Below are 23,169 nucleotides of genomic sequence, written 5' to 3' on the forward strand. Positions count from 1 at the left end.
ATAAATAAATAAAGTCATATCCTAAGCCATATAAGAATCCATATTAAGCCGTCTCAATATGCTGAGACTCGCGCTTCTGGGGGAGTTCACCCTCCACTTCGTACACACTGGGCCCGGCCTTGTCGGTATCCGCACCGGCGAAGTGTGCCGAAGGGATGAATCCCGGAGAGCGCCAGGCTGCCGACACCTTCGAGTAGAGCTCGTCCACCTGCTCCAGACTGAGGCCCTTGGTCTCGTAGATGCAGGTGTACACAAACACTCCCGCAATAAAGCAGAAGCCACCCCAGATAAAGAACACCTTGGACTGCAGGTTCGCGTTGCCCGGACCGGAATCCACCATGTAGGGGGTGGCATAGGCGATGGCCCAGTTCAGCAGCCAGTTCGTAGCCGTCGTGATGGAGAGACACTTGGCACGAGCCTTGAGGGGGTACAGTTCACCTGTCACAACCCACGCGACGGGGCCCCAAGAGCTGGCAAAGAAGAAGATGTAGATGCAGACAAAGGCGATCAGGACCTTATTGGCCACGTCCGAGGAAGCCACCATGCCCACAATGGCCACGATCAGCTGGCACACGCACATGCCAACTGCACCGAACAGCAGCAAGGGCCGGCGACCCCATTTCTCAACCATGTACAGGCCCGGGAACGTGGAGACCACGTTGACAATGTTGGTGATGAGTGTGATGGTAAAGCTGTTCTGAATACCCGAGCGCTGGAAAAAGGTCGTTCCGTAGTAAACTGAAAGCGATTAGTCTGAGAACCTTGACGAATCATAAGAAGCACACTTACAGATGAAATTGACACCAGCGAGTTGTTGCAGCGCCTGCACAGCACATCCAGTGGCCAACCGCTTACCCAGGGAGCCAGTCAGAATGTCGCGGAAGCTTGCCTTGCCCACGCTCATCTCGTATTCGTGTGAGGCGCGGATCTCCGTCAATTCATCCACGACGGCCTGGTCGTCAACATTCATACGGCGAAGACGAGCAAGCGCCTTGGCCGCAGCCTCGTGTCTATCCTTCTTGATCAGGAAGCGAGGTGTTTCGGGAAGCACACTCATTCCGACAACGAGGATGATGGCCCATGCGAACTGGACGGCAACCGGAATGCGGTAGCTACCAGTATCCATGCGGTCCTTGGTGGCATTGTTGACGACAGAAGCAAGCAGCAGGCCAATGGTGATGGCCAGCTGATAGGCGCCGACAATGGTACCACGAATCCACTTCGGAGCCGTCTCAGACTGGTAAAGAGGGACTGTATTCCAATTAGCACGTGTCTAAGTAGCATAGGGGCTTGGCGACTTACTAGTTGCAGAGAGTAGACCAACACCAAAGCCAGCAAAGAACCGCCCAGCGACGAACAGAGGAATCGAGGTGGCTGCGGTCTGGAGGATCACACCGAAGCAGAAGACAAATGATTCGATGATCATGGCAATGCGGCGACCAAAGTAATCCGCAACGGGGGCAGAGGCCAGGGCACCAAAGAAAGTACCGGCAGACAGCAATGACACAATCATGGAAGACTGAGATGAGGTTACATCGGGGTAGTCATCAGAGGGGTTGATGTATCCAGTAGAGAACATCTTCCGCCAGAACTTCATGGCCAGGATACCACTGATGGTTCCAGTGTCATATCTATTCAGATCCAGGTCAGAGACACATCCCACGTGTCATTACTGAGTAATAGGAGTACATACCCGAAGAGGATACCTCCAAAGGAGACAAATAGACCGATCATGATGGCGGGGGCCGCTGAGCCCACCGCATCATCCGGTCTCTTCAACAAGAAACCCATAGTAAGATTTGGGAGACCAAAGGCAGAGCAATCGACTGAAGGTAGGAGATGTGGGGTCAGGCGAATATTAGGTGAGCGATGTAGCAGTTAGCAGTGAGCAGTGCGTAAGAGTCAATTGAGCCGGAGAAGGTAAGATGATGAGAGATCCATTACCCCAGACCCGGGCCAAGGAGGCCTTTATGTAGTATTTGGAGCGGGACGCGGGGATGGCAGCAAGCAGGCAGATTCGTCCCCAGATCCGGCAGACCGACAACCAGACCGGCCGGAATCAGTCAGTCTCTGCACGCCACTGACCACGGAATCGGGCTAGGAGAGAGAACGGGGCCCCAGACTCCGCAGTCTCATTGCGAGTGTGTGAGCCGAGTCTGGAGAAGAACGTTGGGCCGACGCGCCATGAGTGGGGGGAAAAACACGAGGAAACCACTCAATGGCCGAGTCCGAGACAAGCCAAGCCAACATGAAGCTATAGATTCAAGAGACTGGCTGAGAGAGCGAGAGCATGGGGGTGCCGAGGATTGACTATGACGGCGCGGACAAAAGTCAAATTGAGGCATTTGGCCGAGATCATCCCGATCATCCACGGGTCCCCAGACCGGTCTCAGCCACGATCATGGTCGGTCAGTAGAGAATCGGGATATCGCACGCGAGCCATTGCAGCCAGTGTAATTGGAAGCGGGTGGTTTGGATCTAGAGAGGTCTAGAAAGAGGCGCGGAGATGAGGCCAGACGCGGCTGGTGCAGACAGAAAGATGTGGAAAAGAGGCCGGGAACGGCCAGCCAGACTCGCGTGGCCGGCGGGCCAGATCTCCCACTTGTTTTGCCCGTCTCTATTTCCGGCTGGGGATCTAAATCACCTAGCGCACAATAGGAAATATACACGGTTCCTTGACACACGGATTTTGATGAGCAGACCCTGAGGGCTGCCCGTCCCTGTGTTGTCCTGGTGAGTCCGGGGTTCCTGGGGACCCGAACCGAAAATTCCAGTCGAGCTCCGGCCATTCAACGGGCTCAGCCACGCTTTGCCCGTGGGTGGCAACCATGGATTTGCTTTCTCCCCAGTCAACAATTGAATTCAGGTTCACACTTTCTTCTCACCGGAGCCGCTTTAGGCTTGGGCAGTCAACAGATTAGAGCCTGGGCGTTTCCTTTCCATCCCAATCGCATGGGTTGTGAGGGCAATTTGGTTTGAGCTGAGCAGGCCGCCACCAGGATGCTTAATTTAGTGCGTTAGTGCTCGTGTGATTGGCCCTGTAGGGATGAATCCCCGAGATATGCCCGCACCTGGTCTTAGTACTTAGTGGAATTGCGCAAGCGAGAAATGGGTTGATTGCTGAGGGTGCGACGCTGAGGGTCTGGTTCCCAAAGTCTATTCGGGTTAGAGTTGGTCACCTGGCCTGGCCGGGAAGGGATCGACCGTGGATGCTGTCTATCATCCATGGACATCATCTTTTCGTATGGCTTGCAGATAGCCAGCCCATGATATTCTCTTTTGTATGATTGATTGGATAAATAAATTACATCATGATGCAAAAAGTGACAAGAGAAGAAATAGTGTATCAAAAAAAAAAAAAATTGTTTGAAAAAGAAATGGACATCTCCGATACGGGGAATCGAACCCCGAGCTGCCGCGGTCAAGTCTTTCGGTTTGAAAGGCGGCGATGTTAGCCGTTACACCATATCGGATGTGATGGGAAATATTATCCCACCATTGACTATACAAACCAGCAAAGAGCTGCCGTGTGGAAACAATGTCTCGGTGTCTGTAAGTACTAGACCACGCTCTACTCGCCTTTGCTGATCCTTAATATGCTGCATCCATCGTTTGAACAGTAGAGTCAAAAAGTCTTGTAGACGTGCGTTTCACTCACTTGGACTGATCCTTACCCAATCGAGTACCAGCACTACAAACGATAAGAATAGTGGGTGACCCTAATAAAAATATATACTAGTACTACCACTAGTACTCTCAATCATAGTGCGCGTAACATATATACTAGTAGTAGCAACAGTGGACTGTTCTACAAACAAGTCACCAATGTTGCTGATAGGGCTGGATAAGAAACAAAACCAGCCACCCCAGTACCATTATACATATACCTAGTACCTATGATATAGTTGTTTTTTGTTCCCCACCACCAGAAGACGCCATTCAACCATGCACGCCTGCCCAAAGTTACAATATGGAAGGGCCAGAGATCTATGTACAGACAATATTTACCCAAGCAGCGAAACCGAAAAAACCACAGTCGCTTACCATCGCCAGACAAGGAAGAAATACCAACATAACGCAATTCTGGCCACTCCCATGACCGATGTAAGGAATTCCTCCTTCACCAGGGTCACCTGGGAAGCGCTAGCCCCCGGCCGTCGTGGCCCGCCACGCGATGGCTTCCACTTGGCGCTGCCCACTTTGTCCTCATCTGAGCCCGCGTAAGCAGCGTGTATGGGAGGTGCGTTCACCGCACGGCTGGCCAGCCCGCGAGGCGACGGGAACGTGGAGCTAGACGTACCAGAAGATGGGGTCTTGTAGCGGGCCGCGCGCTGCGGGGGCGGGGGGCGATGTTCTGACAAGGGTAGAATGGGCTCGTCGGGACTCGTCCCGGATGGGAGATATTTTACAACGATCGCAGCGCGCACAAGGAGGACGCACAGGGTGAAACCAAGAATTATCCCGTAATAGATGAAGACGGATAATTGGTCCGGGAGCAGACACAGGTGGTTCTGAACTGTGCGACCGGCATTAAAGGTCCCATCCGGTTCACCAGTGGCCAGATCAAGAGGATTCCACAAGCTGGTGAGTACAAAGCCCGGTTGCCGAATTCCCATGGCCCATGAAAGGCTCTTCACCGTAATCTCCTTGGGAGACCCGCTAAACTCGTGGTGAGAGATCTCGCAGTAATCGTGGTCATCCCCGGAATACATCTGGACCAAATTAGGCCCGACCTTTGAGACGATATCCCGAGAGATGGCCGGGGTCAAAACATTTTGATATTGATAACCCCGACCCATTGGAATAGCGTTCCGGTCATCCTCCTCCAAACCCTCGCCACTGGGCGGATAATGTTCGCGATAGGGTCCGCACGGCGTGGCCGGTCGGCGATATAAAGGTACGTGAGAAAGAAGGATCGTGGGAAACCCCGCAACCTCCGGTTTGAGCTGCGGGTCGACGGACGGTTCCAAGATATCAACAGCCCGATGCTGAAACTGACGGCCCTCAGTCTTATTGGCGAGCATGCGCAATGCCTCAACTTCCGCCCTACCCCGATGTACGTTCATGCGATCGAGGAAATCCTGGGTATCTCTCCAAATGTGTTCGTTTGGCTGTTCTCCATCGCCCGAGCCCGTGCCCGAGCTGCCTGTCTCCGGGTCCGGCTGGTCCATGGCGCTCAGCGACACGGTGTCAACAGAGATAAAAGTATGATTCCCAATGACATCAACGCGATTGCTTTTGCCAAAGAAGCTTTGAAACCTATCGCGCACCGGGATCTGGACACCCGAGCCAAAACCCAGATCGTGATTTCCAGGCAAGCTAGTGATCAGCCTCCGTCCAAGCGGATGACGTATGTGATCATCACCGTCTTTCCATGTATCCACGAATATTTTCACGAACCGATGGAACTCTTTCTTCCAAAATCGGTCCTTGTATTTCTTGTAGCGTTTCTCCGGGCTGGAACTGGATGCCGTAGCCCATTCCCTGCCCCCGTCAAAAAGGTCACCCAGAAACAACACGGAATCTGGACCTAATTCGTTCTGAATGGACGAGAAGGATCTCCGAAGGTATTGATCGGTGAATTTGACGGTCAACGTCGAAAGAGGCCATGGCCGGCCGGGATAGGTATGAGGATCGACTAGTTGTGGATCGGCAATGAAGGCGACATGATGTGGAATTGCATCTTGGGGCTGTATCGAGCAAACATGATGAGTTAGCGGAAGAAAGAAAGGGACAGATTCCAACGTCGACCACCTACCCATCTCTCCCAATTACCCCAGTTGCATGCTTTCACGCTGTCCTGAAAGACAGTTCGTTCGCCCCACCATAATGTACAGATCCATAGAGCAACCAAAGCGTTCGAGATGGTGAAGACATATCTAGCGACCTGCTTGAATAACGACAATATCCCATGCTTAGTACTTGTCGCCTCGCGTAGATCCGAAGCCCACCGTTTCGGCCATGGCGGCGGTGATTGATCCCGCTCCGACGAACCCGAGGACCACGCGGGAGATCCTGGTCGAGCAGGACGATAAGAGTCGGAAATGGCGTTGTGCGAGTATGAATAGCTCATCTTCGTTGTTTCAACCTATGGATGGTCGAGCGCAGCTCTGCTGCATTGCGGTACCGAGGCTGACACACGAGAGGCGGGCAGCTAGCAGTTGACCGAACCGGAGGTCATGCTTTGGGGAGCATCAACAATTGTAAGGAATACAATAAACGAGCGACTGGTCAGCTTGAGATTAGATATAAGAATGAAGGAATGAGAGTCAGTGCATGACGATGTGGGAATGGATGGTCCAAGGGGGATCGCCGCCGATTGACGGATGGAGACACGTCACGTGTGCTGCGGCTGGGCGCGACGCTTTTGAGACATTTGTCCCCGATTTGGCCCCAGGCCTCAATCTTCAGGGTCTGAGAAACACTTGGCAGCCAAAACTCCGCCACCACACTCCACTCAGGTCCATAATTCAGGGGAAATACTACTTGGAAGCGAAGACGACGGATTCAGATCACATGCAATGTCATTGCTAAAAAATACGAGAAGAATAAGAAAAGTGTAAAGAATGCAATTACGCTTGTCATTGACAAGTCTCATCACATGCAGCCATCTAGGAAGTCCACCCAACATGCACCAAGTTGACCTGAGATGCAATGTCAACAACGGCCAGTCCAAACACATAGGTTCCAGTCATACAAATAATGGGGTATGTTGAACAGAAAGGAAAATTAATATGGTGAGGTTGTAAGGAAGGTGTAGGAAAAAAAGATCATAGGACAGGGTAAATTTTTATCGGATCACCTCACGGTGATTGCTTGGGGCAACACTGGCCACCCCGGGCACACTCCTCGCCACATTCCAGGAGGCACGCCTGCGAGTCACCATCAGGTACACTGGGTGTTCGACTGGGAAGAGTCCCCGAGGCGGAGGCTCCGTTACTACCGCCACGGTAGTCCGAGGGGGCCATGATCGTATCCTCAGCGTCACTATCGGGCGCAAATTCAGGCTGAATCGTCGAAGAATGGATCCCATAAGCGTGCAAGCACTTCCTCACTTGCCTGGCCAGACGCATATAGCGCTCTGAGCCTTCACCCTTGATCTCCGTGTCCACCTGGATGTGAATAGAGGCGACTAGCTTGGTGTCGCTCAGCTGCCATACGTGTAGGTGGTGGGAGCCGATGACGCCCGGAAGTCCTTCGATGTCCTCCTTGATATGGTCGATGCTGAGGCCGTGGGGCGCTGCCTGCAAGAGAATACGCGATGCAGCCTTGCATAGGGGAACTGCGGAAAGCAGAATAATCACAGTGATAACAAGCGAAATCCCAGGATCCACGTAGAATCGCCAAGAATAATCGGTCAGCCAGATGATGAGCGCAGAAGCGATGACACCGATGTTACCCAGTGCATCGCCCATCACATGAAGAAAGACGCCCCGCATGTTAAGGTCATGGCCATGACCATGGCCATGCTTTTCGTCTTTGGGCTTTGGTTGAGCATGATTGTGGAATTTGTGGAGATCATCATCGGCAGCAGCAGTCCGGGACCGACCAAGTGACTCCGTCTCATCGGTATATTTACCAGTGCGACCGCCGTGACTAAGGAGGGCTGAGCGCTCAGATGGCTGGCCATCGGCGCCCTCTTGAAGTTCGCTGTCCGAGCCGGACTGTTCATCATCATAACGGTTCTTACTGGCTGCGATAATCTCCTGTCTCATACTAGCGGGGTGAATCTGGATGTCTTCCACGTCAACATATCCACTGTAGCGACTGTCGACTGTGCGCCGGGGACGCGAATAGGGAGAGTGTGGCTCGGCACCACCAGTCTGCTTGGTCCACTTGTGTCAGCTACATAGACCTGGTAGAGATGAGTCCACTAACGTTGTTCTGGCCATCTGCGTGCACGTGGTCATGATCGTGGTCATGGCCCGCAGCATGTACATGGTCATCAGCGCCTTCTTCCAGATCTCCAGGGCCATGACTGTGCCCGTGCCCGTGGGAGTGATCATGGAATAGAACAAGACCAATTATGTTCGACAGCAAGCCGAGGCATCCAACGATGCAAACGAATTTCGGGTTCTTCACTTCCTGAGGCTCAACTAGTCGTTGTATAGCTTCCAGGAAAATCGATAGACACAGAGCGACCAGGAAGACACCATTCACTAGAGCACCCAGAGTTTCTGCGCGTTGCCACTAAAGAACCAACCGTCAGGATGAGAGGTGGACCTGTAGGATCGAGACAAGCTTACCCCGTAGGTGTACATTTTTGAGTTGGTTTCGCGGTTGGCGACCTTGACAGCCCAGAGGCCCACACATAGTGACAGTACATCATTCAGCTGTGCCAATACTGTCAGAATCATGCTATCCTTAGGGTATTCCGGTAAGACGACGAGATGGGGCGTACCATGTGAAACGAGTCGGCAACCAGGGCAAGGGAGTGCACGGAATAACCTGCGCGAAGAAGTATCGTTGAGAGACGCCTGGGAGCATATAATGGTATGGACACGAACCAGCAATCAATTCCAATAAGAAGAAAGCCGTATCAATCGCCAACAGGATCAAGATCCTGTTTGTCTTGGAGAGACCCATGATGGTTGAGGCCTTGCGCTCAGTGGCGCGAAAATGAAGGAAGAAAAGGGACGGATGACGGCAGACTTCCAATCTAAGCGTGGTTGTAGTCGTTCATATGCCAAAGTCCGCCGAACAGTACACCGAGGATGACCTAGGAGGGAGCGCGACTAAGCGGGAGAAGAGGAGGAGGAGAGAAGAGGATAGGAAAGAAGACCAGGCGATAAATAAGTCATGGAGGAAATGAGGGAGAAAGAAAGAGTGACGCGGATTTCCTTGGAGCGACAAAGTGGAGAGAAATGGCAGAGTCCCGGCGGAAGGCCGACCGGAACGAAAGTGGCGTTAGTTGCTTAGTTGCTGCTCCGGCCTCAGGCGCCCATCCGGCCTCGGCGGGGTTTAGCGGCCAGCCTTATCATCATTCCGTCTCCACTACTCCCTGCCTACTGCCTACAATTCTCATCTCTTGTCCATCTATCTTGATGGTTCCTACTCAATAGAGATGTTTTCATCATCGTTGAATGCATTAAATTGATACGTAGTGCCTGCAAAATGCAAAAGACATTCTGCTGGCAGATTCTAAACCTGTCTGTCTGCCACATGCACTACCCAAACTTGGTGCTTGCAGCTGCCGACATCATCGAGGTACAAAGGTACGTGGTACCCACTCCACAGTGGTTTCTCCACTCTCTCCTGAACTGCTGCTATATATAATCGGTACGCCGCTACGATCTCCCGTGACTCCTTAAAGTGATCGCCCTGGTTTTGCTAGAATATGACTTTCTTTTTCTACTGTCTCGTATCAACATGCTGCGCCAGTTCATTCTCTGATGACTTACACAAGACGGCAAATACAGCAGCGTCTTTTTTGTGTGTGCAACATCATGACTCGGAAGAAAGAAATTTTTGGCACTAAGCCCAAAGACTAATGCGGCGGCTAGTACGCCATGGGCGACCGTCAGTGCGCTAGCCATGCAACTATATTCTATTTTGGCGAGCAGCCGACCGGCTAGACAAGGATTCATTTTGCGAAATGAAGTGTTTTAGGGTCTGTTTGGGATGCCTACAGAGTGCCCATTGGGTATACTGACCACTCATGTAGACCTGGGACAAATCTGGTATCCGGACGGCCTTTCGAAGGGCTGACTGCGATATGCATCTTGACGAATCAGCATGACGAGGGTCCAAGTAAGCCAAAAGTAACGTTTCGGATAACGGAGCAGATCTAAATCGCTCAATGTCCCGGAGATTATGGCTTGCGCACTATACATGACTGGATCCACTGTCGCCAATTTCACCAAAGAAGCTCCTTCGCTCTGAATTTTGTTTCACACTTAGATCGGATACATTTCGGACTATCTCAACCGAAGATACCGGAATCACTCCCGATATTTCCGGCTTAGAGTGATTGGTACATCTTTTTCCCTTCATTTGGTATTTAGTGGTATTTAGGTCAAGACCTGACGCACCTACCATGTCAAGCGCATTTGACAGTGAACCGAGACCCGTATAGCGGAGCATTTCAATCCTGCAGGGTTTTAAACGAAAGTCACTACTTTCCACAACGTATCAATTCTTTTAACCTGATTAGCTATGACTGTTTGCTTGACAATGCCTGACTATGGCAACATCATCCATAGATCCTAGACCCACCTGGCGAATGGTGTTTTCTCGCCAACTGCCTGGAGCGATCGTTGTCCACCAACCGGTCTAGCACTCCGTTGCAATAGTGTATGCCAGCAAGACTTCAAAGAGCGTAAAAGTTACCAGTAGAACCCATGGGACAGTACTATATACAACGAATTACCACAATATGGGCTTCCAACGTCAACCTCTACGCCGTATACGCCGGCGGCGGCGACATCTCCCTCGCCCCCTCTTCGTCCGAGCTCTCTTCCTCCAACCAATACTTCACATCCTTACTATCCAACTTCTTCTCATTAACAGGAATCTGCATCTTCTGCACACCAACAATCAGCCAAACCCTCCAAATCAGACTACATAAACAAGAACAGACAAAAAGAAACTTACCCCCTGACCCCCCTTCTTCAACACCACCACCTCCTCCCCCTCCCTAACCCTCCCCACCAACACCCCATCCTTCCAAACCCCATTCCTAACCACCATCCCCTCCAGATCCGTCTTCACCAGCACACAACACATCACCTCACAATCCACCAATTTGCGCCGCTGCACCCGACACCCATCCGCAATCATACACTTGGACACATTACTCCGCCAGAGAGAACTCCCGCCCAACAAACTAGTATCTTTCACCTTGCTGCGCTTGACAGAGGCGCGATCGCGGAGAATCGCATTGGAAAGGGTGCTCCGGTGCGAGTAAGTATAGATGTCGAAAGAGGTATGCGTGGCTTCGGTGCGGGAGACAATGGCGTTAGTGAGGGTGGTGTGGTTTAGCTTGGAGCGGTAAGTGGATGAGTGCTTGACGATGCAGGATGTTAGGGCGGAGCGGAGAAGGCTGGTGGGGGTTCTGCTGCCGGAGCAGGTGATAGTTACGTCGCGGAGATGGCTGCGGGTGATGGTATCGGATGGGGTGAGATCGGTGAAAGTGCTGTTGATGAAGGTGGAGCGGGTGATGGTGGGGAGGGTGGATGTTGATATTGAGGTCATTGTTGTGGGTTGGATACATACAAAGTAACTAGTAGAAGGAGGGGAGGAAGATAAGGTTAGATTGATAAAGCAAGGGAGCGAATATGTTGTTGCCTATTGGGACTCTGATAGCATATAAGATGCTTAGCTATTGTCTATATGATTGATGATGGATGCCTGGAAAGGGTTACATGGATCCTAGTTAGTTTAGGCCGCGAGATTTCTACATCTGACTAAGAACTTCGAAGGTAGGTAGATAACTAGTTAACCTACGCAGGGCTGAGCCGCAGGGGGCCGTGAGCTGAAGGTCACTTGTTCCGCCAGGGCTTCATGAGGTGATTGATTGTTCCAACGGAGAGGCGAAGAATGGCCATGAAGCTATAGAATGTGTTTAAGGAAGACCCTCGTAACCTATCAACTACCTCTGAGTCGTTTCAAAGGATCGTGATTTGTCCAACGTTCATGTTGCCCCGTTGTTAGAAGGATCGAAGATATAGCAGGAAAACTATGAACATCTTCAGTGGTGGAAAAAATCCATCGAGGCTGAAATGATGGATCGTATAGCATGTAATCATGTTCACAGTATCGAGATGTCATTCGTGGTAATATTGATAAGTAAAAGAACCATGCTATCACGGATGGTCTCACAAATTTAATGTCATGGATAAGTCTCCACGAAGGGTTGATGTCACAACTCTGAAGAGTCGGAAGCCTGGAATAAAAGGCAGTCTTTTGTGCCAAATGTGATCTTGTACATGGCGTATATGCATACGTGAGTGAGACATGCCTGTCGGGGGTAGGCGGGCCTATCTTGTTTTCTTTCATTTCTCCCTGTGGCGCAAATGCTAGCATAGAAAGTTGGGGCTTGTTTCGTTGTGGCGGATTCCTAGCACGCCAGTGTCAGTTATGAAAGTGCCATTTTCGAACACAAGCGGTTCCGATGCTCTTAGGTGGGTTGACAACTAATGGAGATGTCTTTTACAACATACAGATGATAGATGGTAGAAGTCTCGAGTCTTGATCTCTCCAATCGAGCGTCTGCGGCTAATGAGAATGACCATGTCAAGGTAGGCATCTCAAAGGACTGTACGCATCTTTGGGATGTGAAAGAGCATAGCGCGAAACCCTCAGCTGTGCCACCGCGACCGGCTGTGAGGGTGGCGGACGAGGGAAATAATATGCCGCGGATTCTATTGGGTGACATGGCGGATGTTGAGAAACCAAGAATGAAAGCAATGATACACCTGCAGAAGGATGTAAGGTTGTCCGCTTCTAAAGTCAAAATCTAGACCTTGGAAGCTGCTGGAACCGTAGGCGACAAGGCAAAGATGTTTGAAGAATCCTTGGCCGCTTGCTCAGGGATTTTGGCATGGCTTGGCTATGAAGTCGGTGTAGTTCGCCCGTAAAGTAGGGTGCGGCTATCCTGTTCCGTGCATTCGCTGTCTTCAATCTAATGATAGACCGAACGCTGGCTGTCATGGACCCAACTCTACCAGAACTATGTGAATGATTACCCTCCACGCGAGTCATGTTGTACAAGAGCGACAGACAGCGACTTTCTTGTAGGAAAAGCAGTCCAGGCCCATTTTTCCAAAGCAAGGGTAGGGTAAGCACGATCAGTTGAACAGGCCCCTTGCTTCACCTTGTAGAGATGCGACAGTTCTTAAAGACCGATGCCAATTTCACAAGGTTAAAAGCTCGGACTATTAAACTGTCAATATAGGGCTCGACAGAGTTTGTTAGGCTTTGAAAGCCCTATATAATGAAAATGACAGCGGATTTGGATCGAAAAGGTACCATCGTGAGCCTCGAAAGCATCCAAGATGGCGAAATCGGCATTCTCGATTTGGACGGCGGTGTCACCCCTGAAATTAACGGGGATGGAATGCCGCGCCAGTTCAATTGGCTTTCAACTCTTGGAATATCTTTCTCAATCACGAATTCCTGGGCAGGATACATGGTAAGCATCTATGCCAGAGCGTCAGAGACAACTTCTGATGCGTCCATCGTATGCAGAGCAACTTTGGCCAGATCCTGGCTTACGGCGGTCCTCGATTAGTAATATTTGGGTCTATCTGCGCTTTTGTCGTTCAGATCATTGTAATTCTCGGGCTCAGTGAGCTGGCATCGGCCTTTCCGGTATGCTCTCTGCAACTGCATCCTTGAGCTTTGTTTTGATCGCATGGCTCACAGGACTAGTCAAGCGGAGGTCAGTATTATTTTTGCTACATGCTCAGTCCGACCAAGTCGAAGAGATTCTCAGCGTTCGTGGTCGGATGTATGTCTGTCTTAGCATGGTGGATAGTGACGTGGGTTGCATCGCCCCAGATCTGTCGATCGACAAGGCCCTGATGATCGTTGCAGATCTTCCAGTGTCCAGATGGTTACGGCCTCCCTTGCGGGTATAGTCAAATTTTGGCACACAGAATATACAGCCGCGCAGTGGCATATATACCTGGTATATATTGCTATATCTCTGCTCACGTGTGAGAATCATCGTCCAAAATGGCAACTCAGAGTAGCTAATCCACTAGTGACACCGATATTCTTGGCTCCGAGTAAAGTCAACTGGACGGTTCAGATGGCCCTCTTTCTATCTCTTACGGGCATGGCCCTCATTATCACTATCTCACTTGGTATGTGCCAGGAAAAACAACCAGTGTCATTCCTGTTGCAAAGAGGGTATGGAACATCTGGCTGGAACGAAGGTACTGCGTGGATGCTGGGCATAATGAATACGATGTATTCTATGACAGGAATTGATGCTGGTACGTCTGTATCAGTGAGCTTCACTACTCCCTGTCGCGTACTGACCGACCGATGATGCCCAGCTATCCACATTAGCGAAGAGCTCCCTCAACCAGAGAAGCGTGTCCCTCAGGCCATGACCATGAGTGTTATTCTGAGTCTCGCTACCTGTCTTCCATTGTCGGTTGCACTGATGTTTTGCATGTCCGATATGGAAGCGGTTATCAATTCGGAACTGCCAAGCTTGGAAGTGTTGTATCAGGCGTATGTATTACCGAGTCGACCTCTATGTCAAACTAGTCCTAACTGCTATATTCAGCACAAAGAGCAAAGGCGTTACTACCTTCCTCTCAGTGTGGCTCTTGGTTGTCTATGCTGGTAAGTCCGAAAGACACGTTTGCACGCGCCAGTTTAGCTAACTGCCAAGCTATAGCCTCAATCCCGTCTCAATGGGTGACGTGCGGCAGAGTAGCATGGGCTTTAGCTCGCGATGTAAGCGTCTGTATGACACGCCGATGACTTCAACCTGACAAGACTAGATTAACTCCCCGTCAGCAAGATACTTCGCTAAAGTCGACGACAAGCTAAAGTTCCCTGTTCGCACCACAGTTGCTAGCTTTGGCTTTGTTGCTATCTATAGTCTGTTATACTTGGTTTCCTCGGGCGCTTTCAACACGATCACCAACAGTGCGATACTCTTCCTCCACATAACTTACGTGGTGCCTCAGGGCATACTTTTAATGAAAGGCAGAGCGGGCGCACTACCATTTCGATACTTAAAGCTTGGCTGCCTCGGCTATCTCTGCAATGCCTTTGTCATTTTGTGGATTGTTATACTTGGAGTGTTTGTCTGCCTGCCTCTTGGGTTACCGGTAGAAGCCGAGTCGATGAATTATACGGCTCCCGTGCTAATTGGTCTATTTGGCCTTGTGATCCTGTTGTGGTATGGACTAGGAAGGGTAGCATTTCAGGGACCCCAGATTGACAGGGACATGATGCAGGAGGTAAATTCTGGTCTCAAGTGAATGGACTTGGCCGAGCTGTTGGCTCGCAACGGATGCGGCAGTCGGTCAGTCATTGCTTCCAGCCTTGGAGACTTGTGAAACCTCAACGAGGCGAGATTGCAGTGAGAACCTTGCTCAATTTGGCTGCGCCACTTGACACGTGGATGAAAGTACAGACTCCGCGAATGAGATTCGATTCTCCATAGACCGTGAGCGGAATACCGGATATTGCTTCGAGTCTGTACAACAGTACTAAGAGAGACTCCAACTGACAAAGTGTCTCCTGAGTACAGACCCTGTCATCCAAAGACACTGAGCGGGTGAAATGTAACTCTGGCATTCACTTTAGGGAGGTGGCATTGGTGTTGCCTGCGTCAGAGTGGCATCAACCGCTCGGCTGCTATAAAGATCAGTCGGGAAGCTTCAGCCCCCTTCCCCTCCCCTTTCCCCTCCTATTTATTCTTCTGTGCAACCTCATTTCATCCAGCATCTCGATCCTTTCTTCTTTCCCCTGCAGGATATGATCGCTTCATTGAAAAATCTGCTACATCTCACAATCTTTCCCGTCAACAAGTAAGCCGCATCCTTCTGATGACTCTCCAAATCCTACCATGTGCTCACGCCTTTCTAGCTAAGCATCGTTCCCAGCCATGGATGCCCACCTTGATCTCACCCTCCCTTCGACCTGTCCGGAACTTCAGCAAGGCAGCGATGCCAACTGGGATGATGCCTCCTTTGCTCTCTATTCCATGATTGAATTGTCTTCCGAAGAACTGGATAAGCTGATCACCGCTCTGAACCGGGACTGGAAGCGGGAGATGACCGATGAAGCGATGCCTCTTGTTCGCACCCCTACCGTGTACGACTTCAGAGGGAAAAGCCTCCGAGATGTCGTCCAGGCTCACGTTGAGCTGGACAAGGAATTTACTCCGCGTGATGATGGCGGTGCCGAAGGCGACGTTCATTGGTACCCCACAGCTTTTGTTGTTGTCACCACTCGCGAGTGGGAAGAGAAAGGACTCTTGTTGGTGTACGCGGATGTTGAGGAGAAAGAATGCCCCATGGACAAATTCTTTTTCCACATCGACAATGCTAATATCCTCTTGTCAAGCTTGAATTTCGGTGATGAGAGCCCCTCTTCCAGCAAGTTCAATTGGGAAATGGGGCATGGAGTGAACGCTGGCATGGATGAATAGCTTAGATGTTGTGCTACAAAATTACTATCTCTTTTTTTTTTTCTTCTCTATATTCATCTCGTACAATATTGAAGCGTGTGACGTGATATTATCTACTATTGGCTGAATTTACTATTCTCCATATCATTATCAACCTCACACGACCACTACATGAAGCCACCTTCTCAGACCCTTGTAAGACTGAGAGGCTATACTCACTGTAAGAGCCCCATTTCGGACCACTTCCCCTCTTTTCATCCCTCTTCTCTTCCCCATGGCTATCCTGTCTTCATCTACACACTTGAGCCTGTGACGGTAGCTACACAACCCCTTGTCTCAATCTCGGCGCAGTTGAATGATCAGCAGATCAATGCAAATTAACATTGTGCCACAGGCCTCTTAAGCCAACTACAATGTCTCAGTCAAGATGGCCACGGTACAACGAATGCCCTCAGTTCTTGAAGCTTATCATACACACAGTACAACTACCAATATCCACCCTTCCGAGCATTGGCAGTATAAAGCCTCCAATATGAAGCCTACCAACCCTCAAATCTCTATACATAAGCCTTTGAGCATCATTCCAGAGCACCATGAAGCAAATCTTCCTCTTCCTTGGCTTTCTAGCCTTCATTACCCTCTCTTCGGCAGTAAGTGTAGCCTTCAACTGCGACAACTCCCATGTCGGCGGTAAACCATCCTCTCCTTTCTATTCACTGCATTCCAATACATCATATACTAACTCTATTTAACTAGACGTATGTCAAAACATGTGCTTCGGTACCCCTTACCCCCAACATACCTTCACCAACATAAATCCCCGCTAACCACACCAGGCACCAAATGCAAACGTGTCGGCACCACCCTAACTTGGGACAAGCCCAGCCGACAAGTCTCCGACCGCCGCAGTCGCGAAGCCGGCTGTGGTAGTTCCAACCGGTGCAGCAAATCCCCCTACGGCAGAGGCTACCAATGCGACGAGTACCCGTTTAGATCTGTGAGGGAGTCCGACAGAGGCGGGCAAGTAAATCGCTGTGTTCTAGCTCGGTATAATAATGGCACGTTTGAACCCACCCTACCTTACCCGCCAATGATCCCTTAACTATCTAGGTATCCTGAGCTAACGAGTTAATGGTATCGGTACGCAGCCCAAGGCCAAGTCCTCCGCAACTTCTACAACTCGCGCGGACAGTTCCAAGGGAAAGGATGTAATGGGACCGCACCGTGTCGGTTTAGTGTTTCTTTTACGAATGCCAGTCGGTTGCAGTATTGTAAGAGTAGGCCGAATTGCACGAATGATGGGAATGAGTATACGAAGAGGGGGCCTGCGAGGAGGGATGTTGAGGCTGAGGAAGGAAGTGAGTTTTATAGATTGGAGAGTGAGATGGTGGTGTTTGCGCCGGGTGGGTTGGAGATTGGGGAGGTGGTTTATCGGACTGGAGTTGGGAATTGGACGGTGTTTGAGGGTGAGGGTGAGGGTGAGGATGGGGACGCGTTGGAGGATGATGATAGTATTCAGGTAGAGGAGGATAGGGTTGTTGGGCTGGTTGATGGGTGGCAGGGATGAGACAGCGGTTACATACTGTGGGTTGATTGACCAGTGGATGTACTAGTATATTGATGTCTGGGTGGAGGTTATATATTTTTGGAGGGCAAGGTGAATGAACTTCGACGGTACTTAGTCTGGTCGACAAGAAAGAATGAAAACCATATTCAAGAGCACTATCTGTCCTCTTGATACGGTTTATGAGGAGAAACTAAGAATCATTTTAACTGCAAGTGATACCATAGCTATAATTGGCATTACTATTGAACAAAGATGGTCTAGTTGTCATAGAAAAGTTGGTATAAGCGTAGGTTTGGAATGTAAGGCAAAATAGTGGACCTGTTGTTCAACAAATGGGGCTGTGGTTTAGTGGTATAATATTCCCTTAGCATGGGAGAGGTCCGGGGTTCGATTCCCCGCAGCTCCAATTTTTTGTATTTTTGTCTTCCGCCTAGGATATATGAGACTACTGCAGATTAATAGTGAAGTCTATCTTCTTCGTCTTCTTAAACATCTCTGATACTAGCCATGATCCGTGATGTTCGAAGATGCGACAGTCATAATACTGTCACCTATACCTGGTAGCCTATTTTCCTCTCCCTATCGTTTTGATGAACTTACATCTTTGCTAACACTAGTAGCCCCTAGCTGCCTGGCACGGGACCTAATTAGGGCAGAAATAAGTTTCTCAGGCGATCATGGGTGCGGAAGTCTCTTACGCAGTCGGACAAACGAGGGAAAGCAAAAAGGGAAGTGACGACTATGATATGTAATTCTTATGGAATGATCTACCTCCATGAGAAAGTACAGCCACATACGATAACCTAGGATGCAGCAAGAGAGTCTCTCAAGCAGGGGTGATGGAGACTAACCAACGAGGTCGTGTTCCTCAATAGCAGACCTCTGACCTCCCACCTCATGCTACTTTGCATCAGCGATATACAGCACAATTCATCTACTGGATCTATCCCATGCAGAGCTTCTTGCCGCTGCTGCCTTGAACCATAATTATCTACTGTTCCAAGCCACTCACCCTCTCTTGATTTATTGGGCCGGATGTCTTCAATCCAAGTGCTGAGGGGTGCTGCGCTGCAGCAATACTACTTTCCCTCCGTTTTCACTCTTGTAATCTCTTCGACATCGGTGATTTTGTCCCTACATCGACACGCATTCTCAGATAACACGTTTTTCGACTTACATGTATTAGACCCTTGATTATCGAGATTTCCACGTTCTGACTCGCTTGTGTGACCACCACAGTTTACCGCAGCTGAATCCTTCTATGTCCAACATTGTACTTGCTTCATACTGAACTCTTGGCTAGATGTCTGCCAACATCGTGAATGCGACAGGGATAGAATGCCTCATACAGCAGCGCTATCCCGGCACCTCTCGCGATGAAGCCTATGTCAGACTCTTCAACGACCTGAAGCCTCTTATGAATCCTGCTGCGGTAGGATGGCACAACTTCATACAAGCCCTTGCAATTCTCCTCAACAAGCCAGTTTATAGTGTCGCTGAATCTGCAGGTCGTACAGCCCAGCGCATCCTTGGAGCCGTTTCTCAGAACCCTTCGGAAACGTCCCAGCCCGTCAAAAATAATCCAAATGACATCTCGGATCAGACGATGATACAGATACTCCGCAATCTGGCAGCGGCTGCCGGAGATCTTCCAGAAGTGGTATCAAATACCGGTTCCGATGGCAGTGAAGAGTACAAAATTCAACACAGCTCCGATGGGTACGTAGCTGGAATCCACCAGGATAATCAAAGCCAACAGGTCATTAACAAAACAATAAACAGCTTCTCTAGAGGCGGACCCCGAATGTTCAGACTTTTCAATAACTCCTTCAACGCTGGGCGTGAATTACCGCCGTCTTTACTACCTGTACTCTGTCGACCACGGCCCTTACTATACAGACAAAAGCGAAGGAGTTACGGGCCATCGGATTAAACCCCAAGGACATTCCTGATGAGACAAGCTATCAGACGACACCAATGGTCCAGGGCTGGAAGTTCCACGGCTTCGGATATTTCATCTACAAGTTCGTCGACAATGAAACTAAGACTGTTGGCGGAGGAAAGGCCGATGGACGTCATGCCTTTTATGTCTTCAATCCGACAACCAGTGCCAACGAAGAGTTCAGGACACAGGTCCAAAAGAGGCCCTTACAAGCCTCATTTGGAGGGATGTGCTCCGATCTCGAGGCTGTTTTCCTTCTTATGTGGCAAAACCGTCGGTCGCTTCGAAAGAGAGACCCGGAAAATGCAGATAACGTGATATTCCACTTGCTGGTTCCGGCAAAGAGGACTTTCGCTATTGCAGAGAGAATGGCCATCGATGATGGAGTGGGGAAGCTGATAATTAGAGGGTACAGGGACGAAGGTGCCTGCTATGCGTGGTTCAATTTTGTATCATTGCCACGGCAAGTGGTACTACATGATGTCGGAAACCTTAACTGAGACTCTGCCGATCTGCACAGATCATGGAAACGTGAGAAGAGTGGTGCACTTGCATTTTTCGGCTGCGGGCTCATTACAATTATCACCGGTTTTTTTATCCCTCCGGCAGCGCCATACTTTGCTTGGCTGTGTCTTGCATCGTTGGCAGTGACATTGAAGTATGGCGTACTGGATGAACTGCGACGGAGTTACCGATCTCCTCCTCGTACTCTCGGTCCTCCGTCAGATGTTCGTCGAGAAAGAAAGAAAGATTGATATGTAGTGACCTAACTGAGATTTGATAGTTGCTTGGTTCCCTTTCGAAGGATTTGACCGTTTTGAGAGAGATTTTCTGATAGTCATCGTAGAGGTAGCCGAGGGGGTTACACAGAATACCAAAGTATACTTGAGTGGACCCTCGATTACCATCAGCACCACCAAGGTACTCTTAGATGGGTATTTCTACAGGTTAGATCCCCAACCTGCTTGCTTCACAGACACTTCCCCCCTCCAGCATCAGCATCCGATCCATCCGACTTGGTCCCACCGGATCACCACAGGGCTCGAGGAAAAACAAGCTTCAGCAGCCGTTAGTCCGGCAGACGAGTGGGTCAATCAGCCACCAACTCCATTGTCATACTCTCAGTGCCTAAGAAAAGCAGGGACGAGTTACATACACTCCACATTGACAATATTGATAAGACGGAAATAACTCGGGGATCGGCATGTCTTAGTACCAAGACATGAAGTTACAAGATAAGTTGTCTGCGCGGCTTACGTGCTGGTGGTGGAGTAGCCGGTATACGTCATTCTCGACACATTTGAATAGTACCGGCATATTGACATAACCCTTGGTCAGTACTATCTGGGCTGCATAAATACTACCGATGTGGTAGTGTTAAGATACTATAGTACTAGAAAATAGTTGATTCAAGTGGTTAGTTCACCGGTCATATCTCGATTATCTGCTCATTAACAATGACTGTTCCTGTTGAAGATAGCTTTGATTTTGTTGTCGTCGGTGGTGTGTTCTCTCCAAATCCACTCTATATGATTCTCTCTGACAGGAAGCAGGCGGCACAGCTGGAAATGTCGTGGCAGGTCGGCTGGCCGAGAATCCCGACGTGAGAGTCCTGGTCATTGAAGCAGGCGTTAGGTATGTATGCCCTCTCGACAACCAACCATCAATCACTGTGCTAATCTGACCATAACCAGTAACCCGAGCGAGATCTCAGAAATAACCACACCAGCATCTGCCTTTGGGCTACGTGACAGCCAATATGACTGGGCGTACAAGTCCACCATGATCAACCAACCCTACTATGAACGGGTAGAGAAGCCCAACACCCGGGGCAAGGTGCTCGGTGGTAGTAGCTCTTTGAACTACTATACCTGGATCCGGGGTAGTAAGGGGACGTTCGATGCGTGGGCCGAATATGGAGGTCCTTCTTGGAGTTGGGATGGGTGTGAGGAGTATTTCAATAAGGTAAGCCATGAATGAACAAGGAATGGAGGGAATATACTAATTATGTGCTGGACTAGCCCGCTACCTACCACGACGACGACAACCTCTACCCCTCAGAGCTATCAAAAATCGGCCGCAACGGTCCCCTGCAAGTATCTCACGCAGACCTCGTCCCGGAACTACACACCTTCCGCGACGCCCTGACCGAAGCATGGACCAGCAAAGGCCAGAAGACATGTGAGGACATCTACTCCGGCAAGATGGAGGGTCTGACGCACTGTGTCAACAGTATCTACGGTGGGATGCGGTCGACCAGTGCATCTTATTTGGCTGATAAGCCAAATGTGACCATCTTGAGCTCTGCGATCGGGAAGAAGATCAACTTCGATGACAATCTCAGGGCAACAAGTGTCACTGTCAGTGGCGCCGACCGGACTGAAATGACCTTCACAGCCAAGTATGAGATTATTGTCGCGTGCGGCGTCTTCGAGACACCGAAGCTGCTGATGCTCTCGGGAATTGGCCCGAAAGAGGAGCTAGCTCGTCATGGTATTGACTCGGTCGTGGAGTCGGAACATGTTGGCCAGAATCTGCATGATCATCCTATTCTTGCCCATGTGTTTCGTCTGAAAGATGGGACAGGACTCGATAGTCATCTTCTCCGCGCTGGTCCTGCGCAGAGCGCTGCTTTGCAAAAGTACCGCACTAGCAAAAAGGGTCCATTTAGTAGTGGATTATTGGAAATGGTAGGCTTGCCGCGCATTGATGACCGTTTGGAGCGATACAAGGAGTATCGCGAGGCAAAGGCGCAGAATGGTGGCAAGGATCCATTTGGACCGGAGGGGCAGCCGCATTTTGAGATTGATTTTGTGGTAAGTCAATACCCTCCCTTTTGAGTTGGAAGAGGGAAATAGAATATCTGATAAATGCAGCCAATGTTCTCCGACGCCTTCCAATGGCACTTTCCTGTTCCCCCCGAAGGCGACTGGCTGACCGTCATCGTCGATCTTCTCCGCCCGCTGTCCAGAAACGGAGAAGTGAAGCTCAACTCAGCCGATCCACACCAACAGCCATACATTAATCTGAACTTCTTTTCTAATGAACTTGACGTCCTAGCCTTGCGAGAGGGCGTCCGTTTCGTGGACGATATCCTCATGACCGGGGACGGAATGAAAGAGATCCTCGGCGAAGACTACCCGTGGCCCATGCCCCGACACTCAGATGAAGCCATGAACAAAATGATCTTGGAACGGTCGCAGACGGGATACCGTAAGCTAATACTCTGCCACACAGCATGGACGCGCACAGCAACTAATTAATGTTCACGTCATAGACCCCTGCGGCACGGCCCGACTGTCCAAGGACATTGCACACGGCGTGGTGGACCCGGAGCTGCGCGTCCACGGCATGCAGAATCTTCGCGTCGTGGATGCGTCCATTATCCCTCTGATTCCTGACTGTCGGATTCAGAATGCTGTGTATATGATCGGAGAGAAGGTGAGTCACTACTCCAATCCAGACATTCATTTGGTGAAGAATACATGCTGAAACCACGCTAGGGCGCGGACATGATCAAGGCAGCTTATCCGGCGCTTTATCGAAGCTGATGGAATCCGA

General features: G+C 50.2%; 9 protein-coding genes and 2 non-coding genes across 11 annotated transcripts; 5 read left to right on the forward strand and 6 right to left on the reverse strand.

Annotated features, from left to right (window-relative positions):
* Positions 1-43: 43 nt before the first annotated feature.
* On the reverse strand, positions 44-2,140 carry BO87DRAFT_446021 (sugar porter family MFS transporter; the record flags this gene model as incomplete). The annotated part of the gene is made up of 4 exons (XM_025628199.1): positions 1,694-2,140; positions 1,303-1,631; positions 790-1,251; positions 44-738 (listed from the first exon to the last, which is right to left on the reverse strand). The coding sequence occupies exons 1-4, from the start codon at positions 1,789-1,791 to the stop codon at positions 44-46; spliced, it is 1,584 nt and encodes a 527-aa protein (XP_025483654.1). The 5' UTR covers positions 1,792-2,140.
* Positions 2,141-3,385: 1,245 nt separating this feature from the next.
* BO87DRAFT_t60 lies at positions 3,386-3,473 on the reverse strand. The gene has a single exon. It is a non-coding gene; the product is annotated as a tRNA-Glu (tRNA).
* A 388-nt stretch (positions 3,474-3,861) lies between these two features.
* BO87DRAFT_403799 (putative manganese ion homeostasis (Fr)) lies at positions 3,862-6,276 on the reverse strand. Its single transcript, XM_025625806.1, has 2 exons — positions 5,759-6,276; positions 3,862-5,690 (listed from the first exon to the last, which is right to left on the reverse strand). Exons 1-2 carry the CDS (start codon positions 6,071-6,073, stop codon positions 4,041-4,043), a joined length of 1,965 nt encoding a protein of 654 aa, XP_025483655.1. The 5' UTR covers positions 6,074-6,276; the 3' UTR covers positions 3,862-4,040.
* Positions 6,277-6,504: 228 nt separating this feature from the next.
* On the reverse strand, positions 6,505-8,644 carry BO87DRAFT_373073 (cation diffusion facilitator family transporter). Its single transcript, XM_025622446.1, has 5 exons — positions 8,508-8,644; positions 8,402-8,448; positions 8,247-8,333; positions 7,879-8,190; positions 6,505-7,823 (listed from the first exon to the last, which is right to left on the reverse strand). The coding sequence occupies exons 1-5, from the start codon at positions 8,584-8,586 to the stop codon at positions 6,804-6,806; spliced, it is 1,545 nt and encodes a 514-aa protein (XP_025483656.1). The 5' UTR covers positions 8,587-8,644; the 3' UTR covers positions 6,505-6,803.
* Positions 8,645-10,278: 1,634 nt separating this feature from the next.
* Positions 10,279-11,332, reverse strand: BO87DRAFT_163038 (uncharacterized protein). Its single transcript, XM_025618259.1, has 3 exons — positions 10,711-11,332; positions 10,594-10,596; positions 10,279-10,522 (listed from the first exon to the last, which is right to left on the reverse strand). Exons 1-3 carry the CDS (start codon positions 11,191-11,193, stop codon positions 10,397-10,399), a joined length of 612 nt encoding a protein of 203 aa, XP_025483657.1. The 5' UTR covers positions 11,194-11,332; the 3' UTR covers positions 10,279-10,396.
* Positions 11,333-11,373: 41 nt separating this feature from the next.
* BO87DRAFT_163074 (uncharacterized protein) lies at positions 11,374-12,295 on the reverse strand. Its single transcript, XM_025618260.1, has 3 exons — positions 12,162-12,295; positions 11,821-12,058; positions 11,374-11,677 (listed from the first exon to the last, which is right to left on the reverse strand). The coding sequence occupies exons 1-3, from the start codon at positions 12,245-12,247 to the stop codon at positions 11,633-11,635; spliced, it is 369 nt and encodes a 122-aa protein (XP_025483658.1). The 5' UTR covers positions 12,248-12,295; the 3' UTR covers positions 11,374-11,632.
* Positions 12,296-12,940: 645 nt separating this feature from the next.
* BO87DRAFT_326499 (amino acid permease) lies at positions 12,941-16,205 on the forward strand (the record flags this gene model as incomplete). Its single annotated transcript, XM_025620150.1, has 9 exons — positions 12,941-13,132; positions 13,189-13,311; positions 13,410-13,574; positions 13,754-13,940; positions 14,004-14,184; positions 14,240-14,298; positions 14,354-14,412; positions 14,460-14,934; positions 15,561-16,205. The coding sequence occupies 9 exons, from the start codon at positions 12,941-12,943 to the stop codon at positions 16,118-16,120; spliced, it is 2,001 nt and encodes a 666-aa protein (XP_025483659.1). The 3' UTR covers positions 16,121-16,205.
* Positions 16,206-16,692: 487 nt separating this feature from the next.
* On the forward strand, positions 16,693-17,666 carry BO87DRAFT_422215 (uncharacterized protein; the record flags this gene model as incomplete). The annotated part of the gene is made up of 4 exons (XM_025627104.1): positions 16,693-16,789; positions 16,856-16,879; positions 16,936-17,133; positions 17,248-17,666. The coding sequence occupies 4 exons, from the start codon at positions 16,693-16,695 to the stop codon at positions 17,664-17,666; spliced, it is 738 nt and encodes a 245-aa protein (XP_025483660.1).
* Positions 17,667-18,000: 334 nt separating this feature from the next.
* BO87DRAFT_t57 lies at positions 18,001-18,072 on the forward strand. Its single transcript has one exon. It is a non-coding gene; the product is annotated as a tRNA-Ala (tRNA).
* An 897-nt stretch (positions 18,073-18,969) lies between these two features.
* BO87DRAFT_393639 (uncharacterized protein) lies at positions 18,970-20,363 on the forward strand (the record flags this gene model as incomplete). Its single annotated transcript, XM_025625073.1, has 3 exons — positions 18,970-19,507; positions 19,573-20,090; positions 20,145-20,363. The coding sequence occupies 3 exons, from the start codon at positions 18,970-18,972 to the stop codon at positions 20,361-20,363; spliced, it is 1,275 nt and encodes a 424-aa protein (XP_025483661.1).
* Positions 20,364-21,038: 675 nt separating this feature from the next.
* On the forward strand, positions 21,039-23,159 carry BO87DRAFT_455743 (GMC family oxidoreductase; the record flags this gene model as incomplete). The annotated part of the gene is made up of 7 exons (XM_025628683.1): positions 21,039-21,111; positions 21,162-21,243; positions 21,303-21,573; positions 21,630-22,424; positions 22,485-22,821; positions 22,886-23,049; positions 23,112-23,159. Exons 1-7 carry the CDS (start codon positions 21,066-21,068, stop codon positions 23,157-23,159), a joined length of 1,743 nt encoding a protein of 580 aa, XP_025483662.1. The 5' UTR covers positions 21,039-21,065.
* Positions 23,160-23,169: the final 10 nt, after the last annotated feature.

Source organism: Aspergillus neoniger, assembly GCF_003184625.1.
Source record: "Aspergillus neoniger CBS 115656 unplaced genomic scaffold BO87scaffold_4, whole genome shotgun sequence".
NCBI classification, from domain to species: domain Eukaryota; kingdom Fungi; phylum Ascomycota; class Eurotiomycetes; order Eurotiales; family Aspergillaceae; genus Aspergillus; species Aspergillus neoniger.

Coding starts and splice junctions, on each gene's coding strand:
- BO87DRAFT_403799 (XM_025625806.1), bottom strand. CDS start 6,073: ATGAGCTATTCATACTCGCACAACGCCATTTCCGACTCTTATCGTCCT. Junction 5,691..5,758: donor GGGGTAATTGGGAGAGATGG/GTAGGTGGTCGA, acceptor TGCTCGATACAG/CCCCAAGATGCAATTCCACA.
- BO87DRAFT_373073 (XM_025622446.1), bottom strand. CDS start 8,586: ATGGGTCTCTCCAAGACAAACAGGATCTTGATCCTGTTGGCGATTGAT. Junction 8,334..8,401: donor TTGCCGACTCGTTTCACATG/GTACGCCCCATC, acceptor GTATTGGCACAG/CTGAATGATGTACTGTCACT. Junction 8,191..8,246: donor CAAAAATGTACACCTACGGG/GTAAGCTTGTCT, acceptor TTGGTTCTTTAG/TGGCAACGCGCAGAAACTCT.
- BO87DRAFT_163038 (XM_025618259.1), bottom strand. CDS start 11,193: ATGACCTCAATATCAACATCCACCCTCCCCACCATCACCCGCTCCACC.
- BO87DRAFT_163074 (XM_025618260.1), bottom strand. CDS start 12,247: ATGCCTACCTTGACATGGTCATTCTCATTAGCCGCAGACGCTCGATTG. Junction 12,059..12,161: donor ACTTCTACCATCTATCATCT/GTATGTTGTAAA, acceptor CTGGCGTGCTAG/GAATCCGCCACAACGAAACA. Junction 11,678..11,820: donor TTATCCATGACATTAAATTT/GTGAGACCATCC, acceptor AGATGTTCATAG/TTTTCCTGCTATATCTTCGA.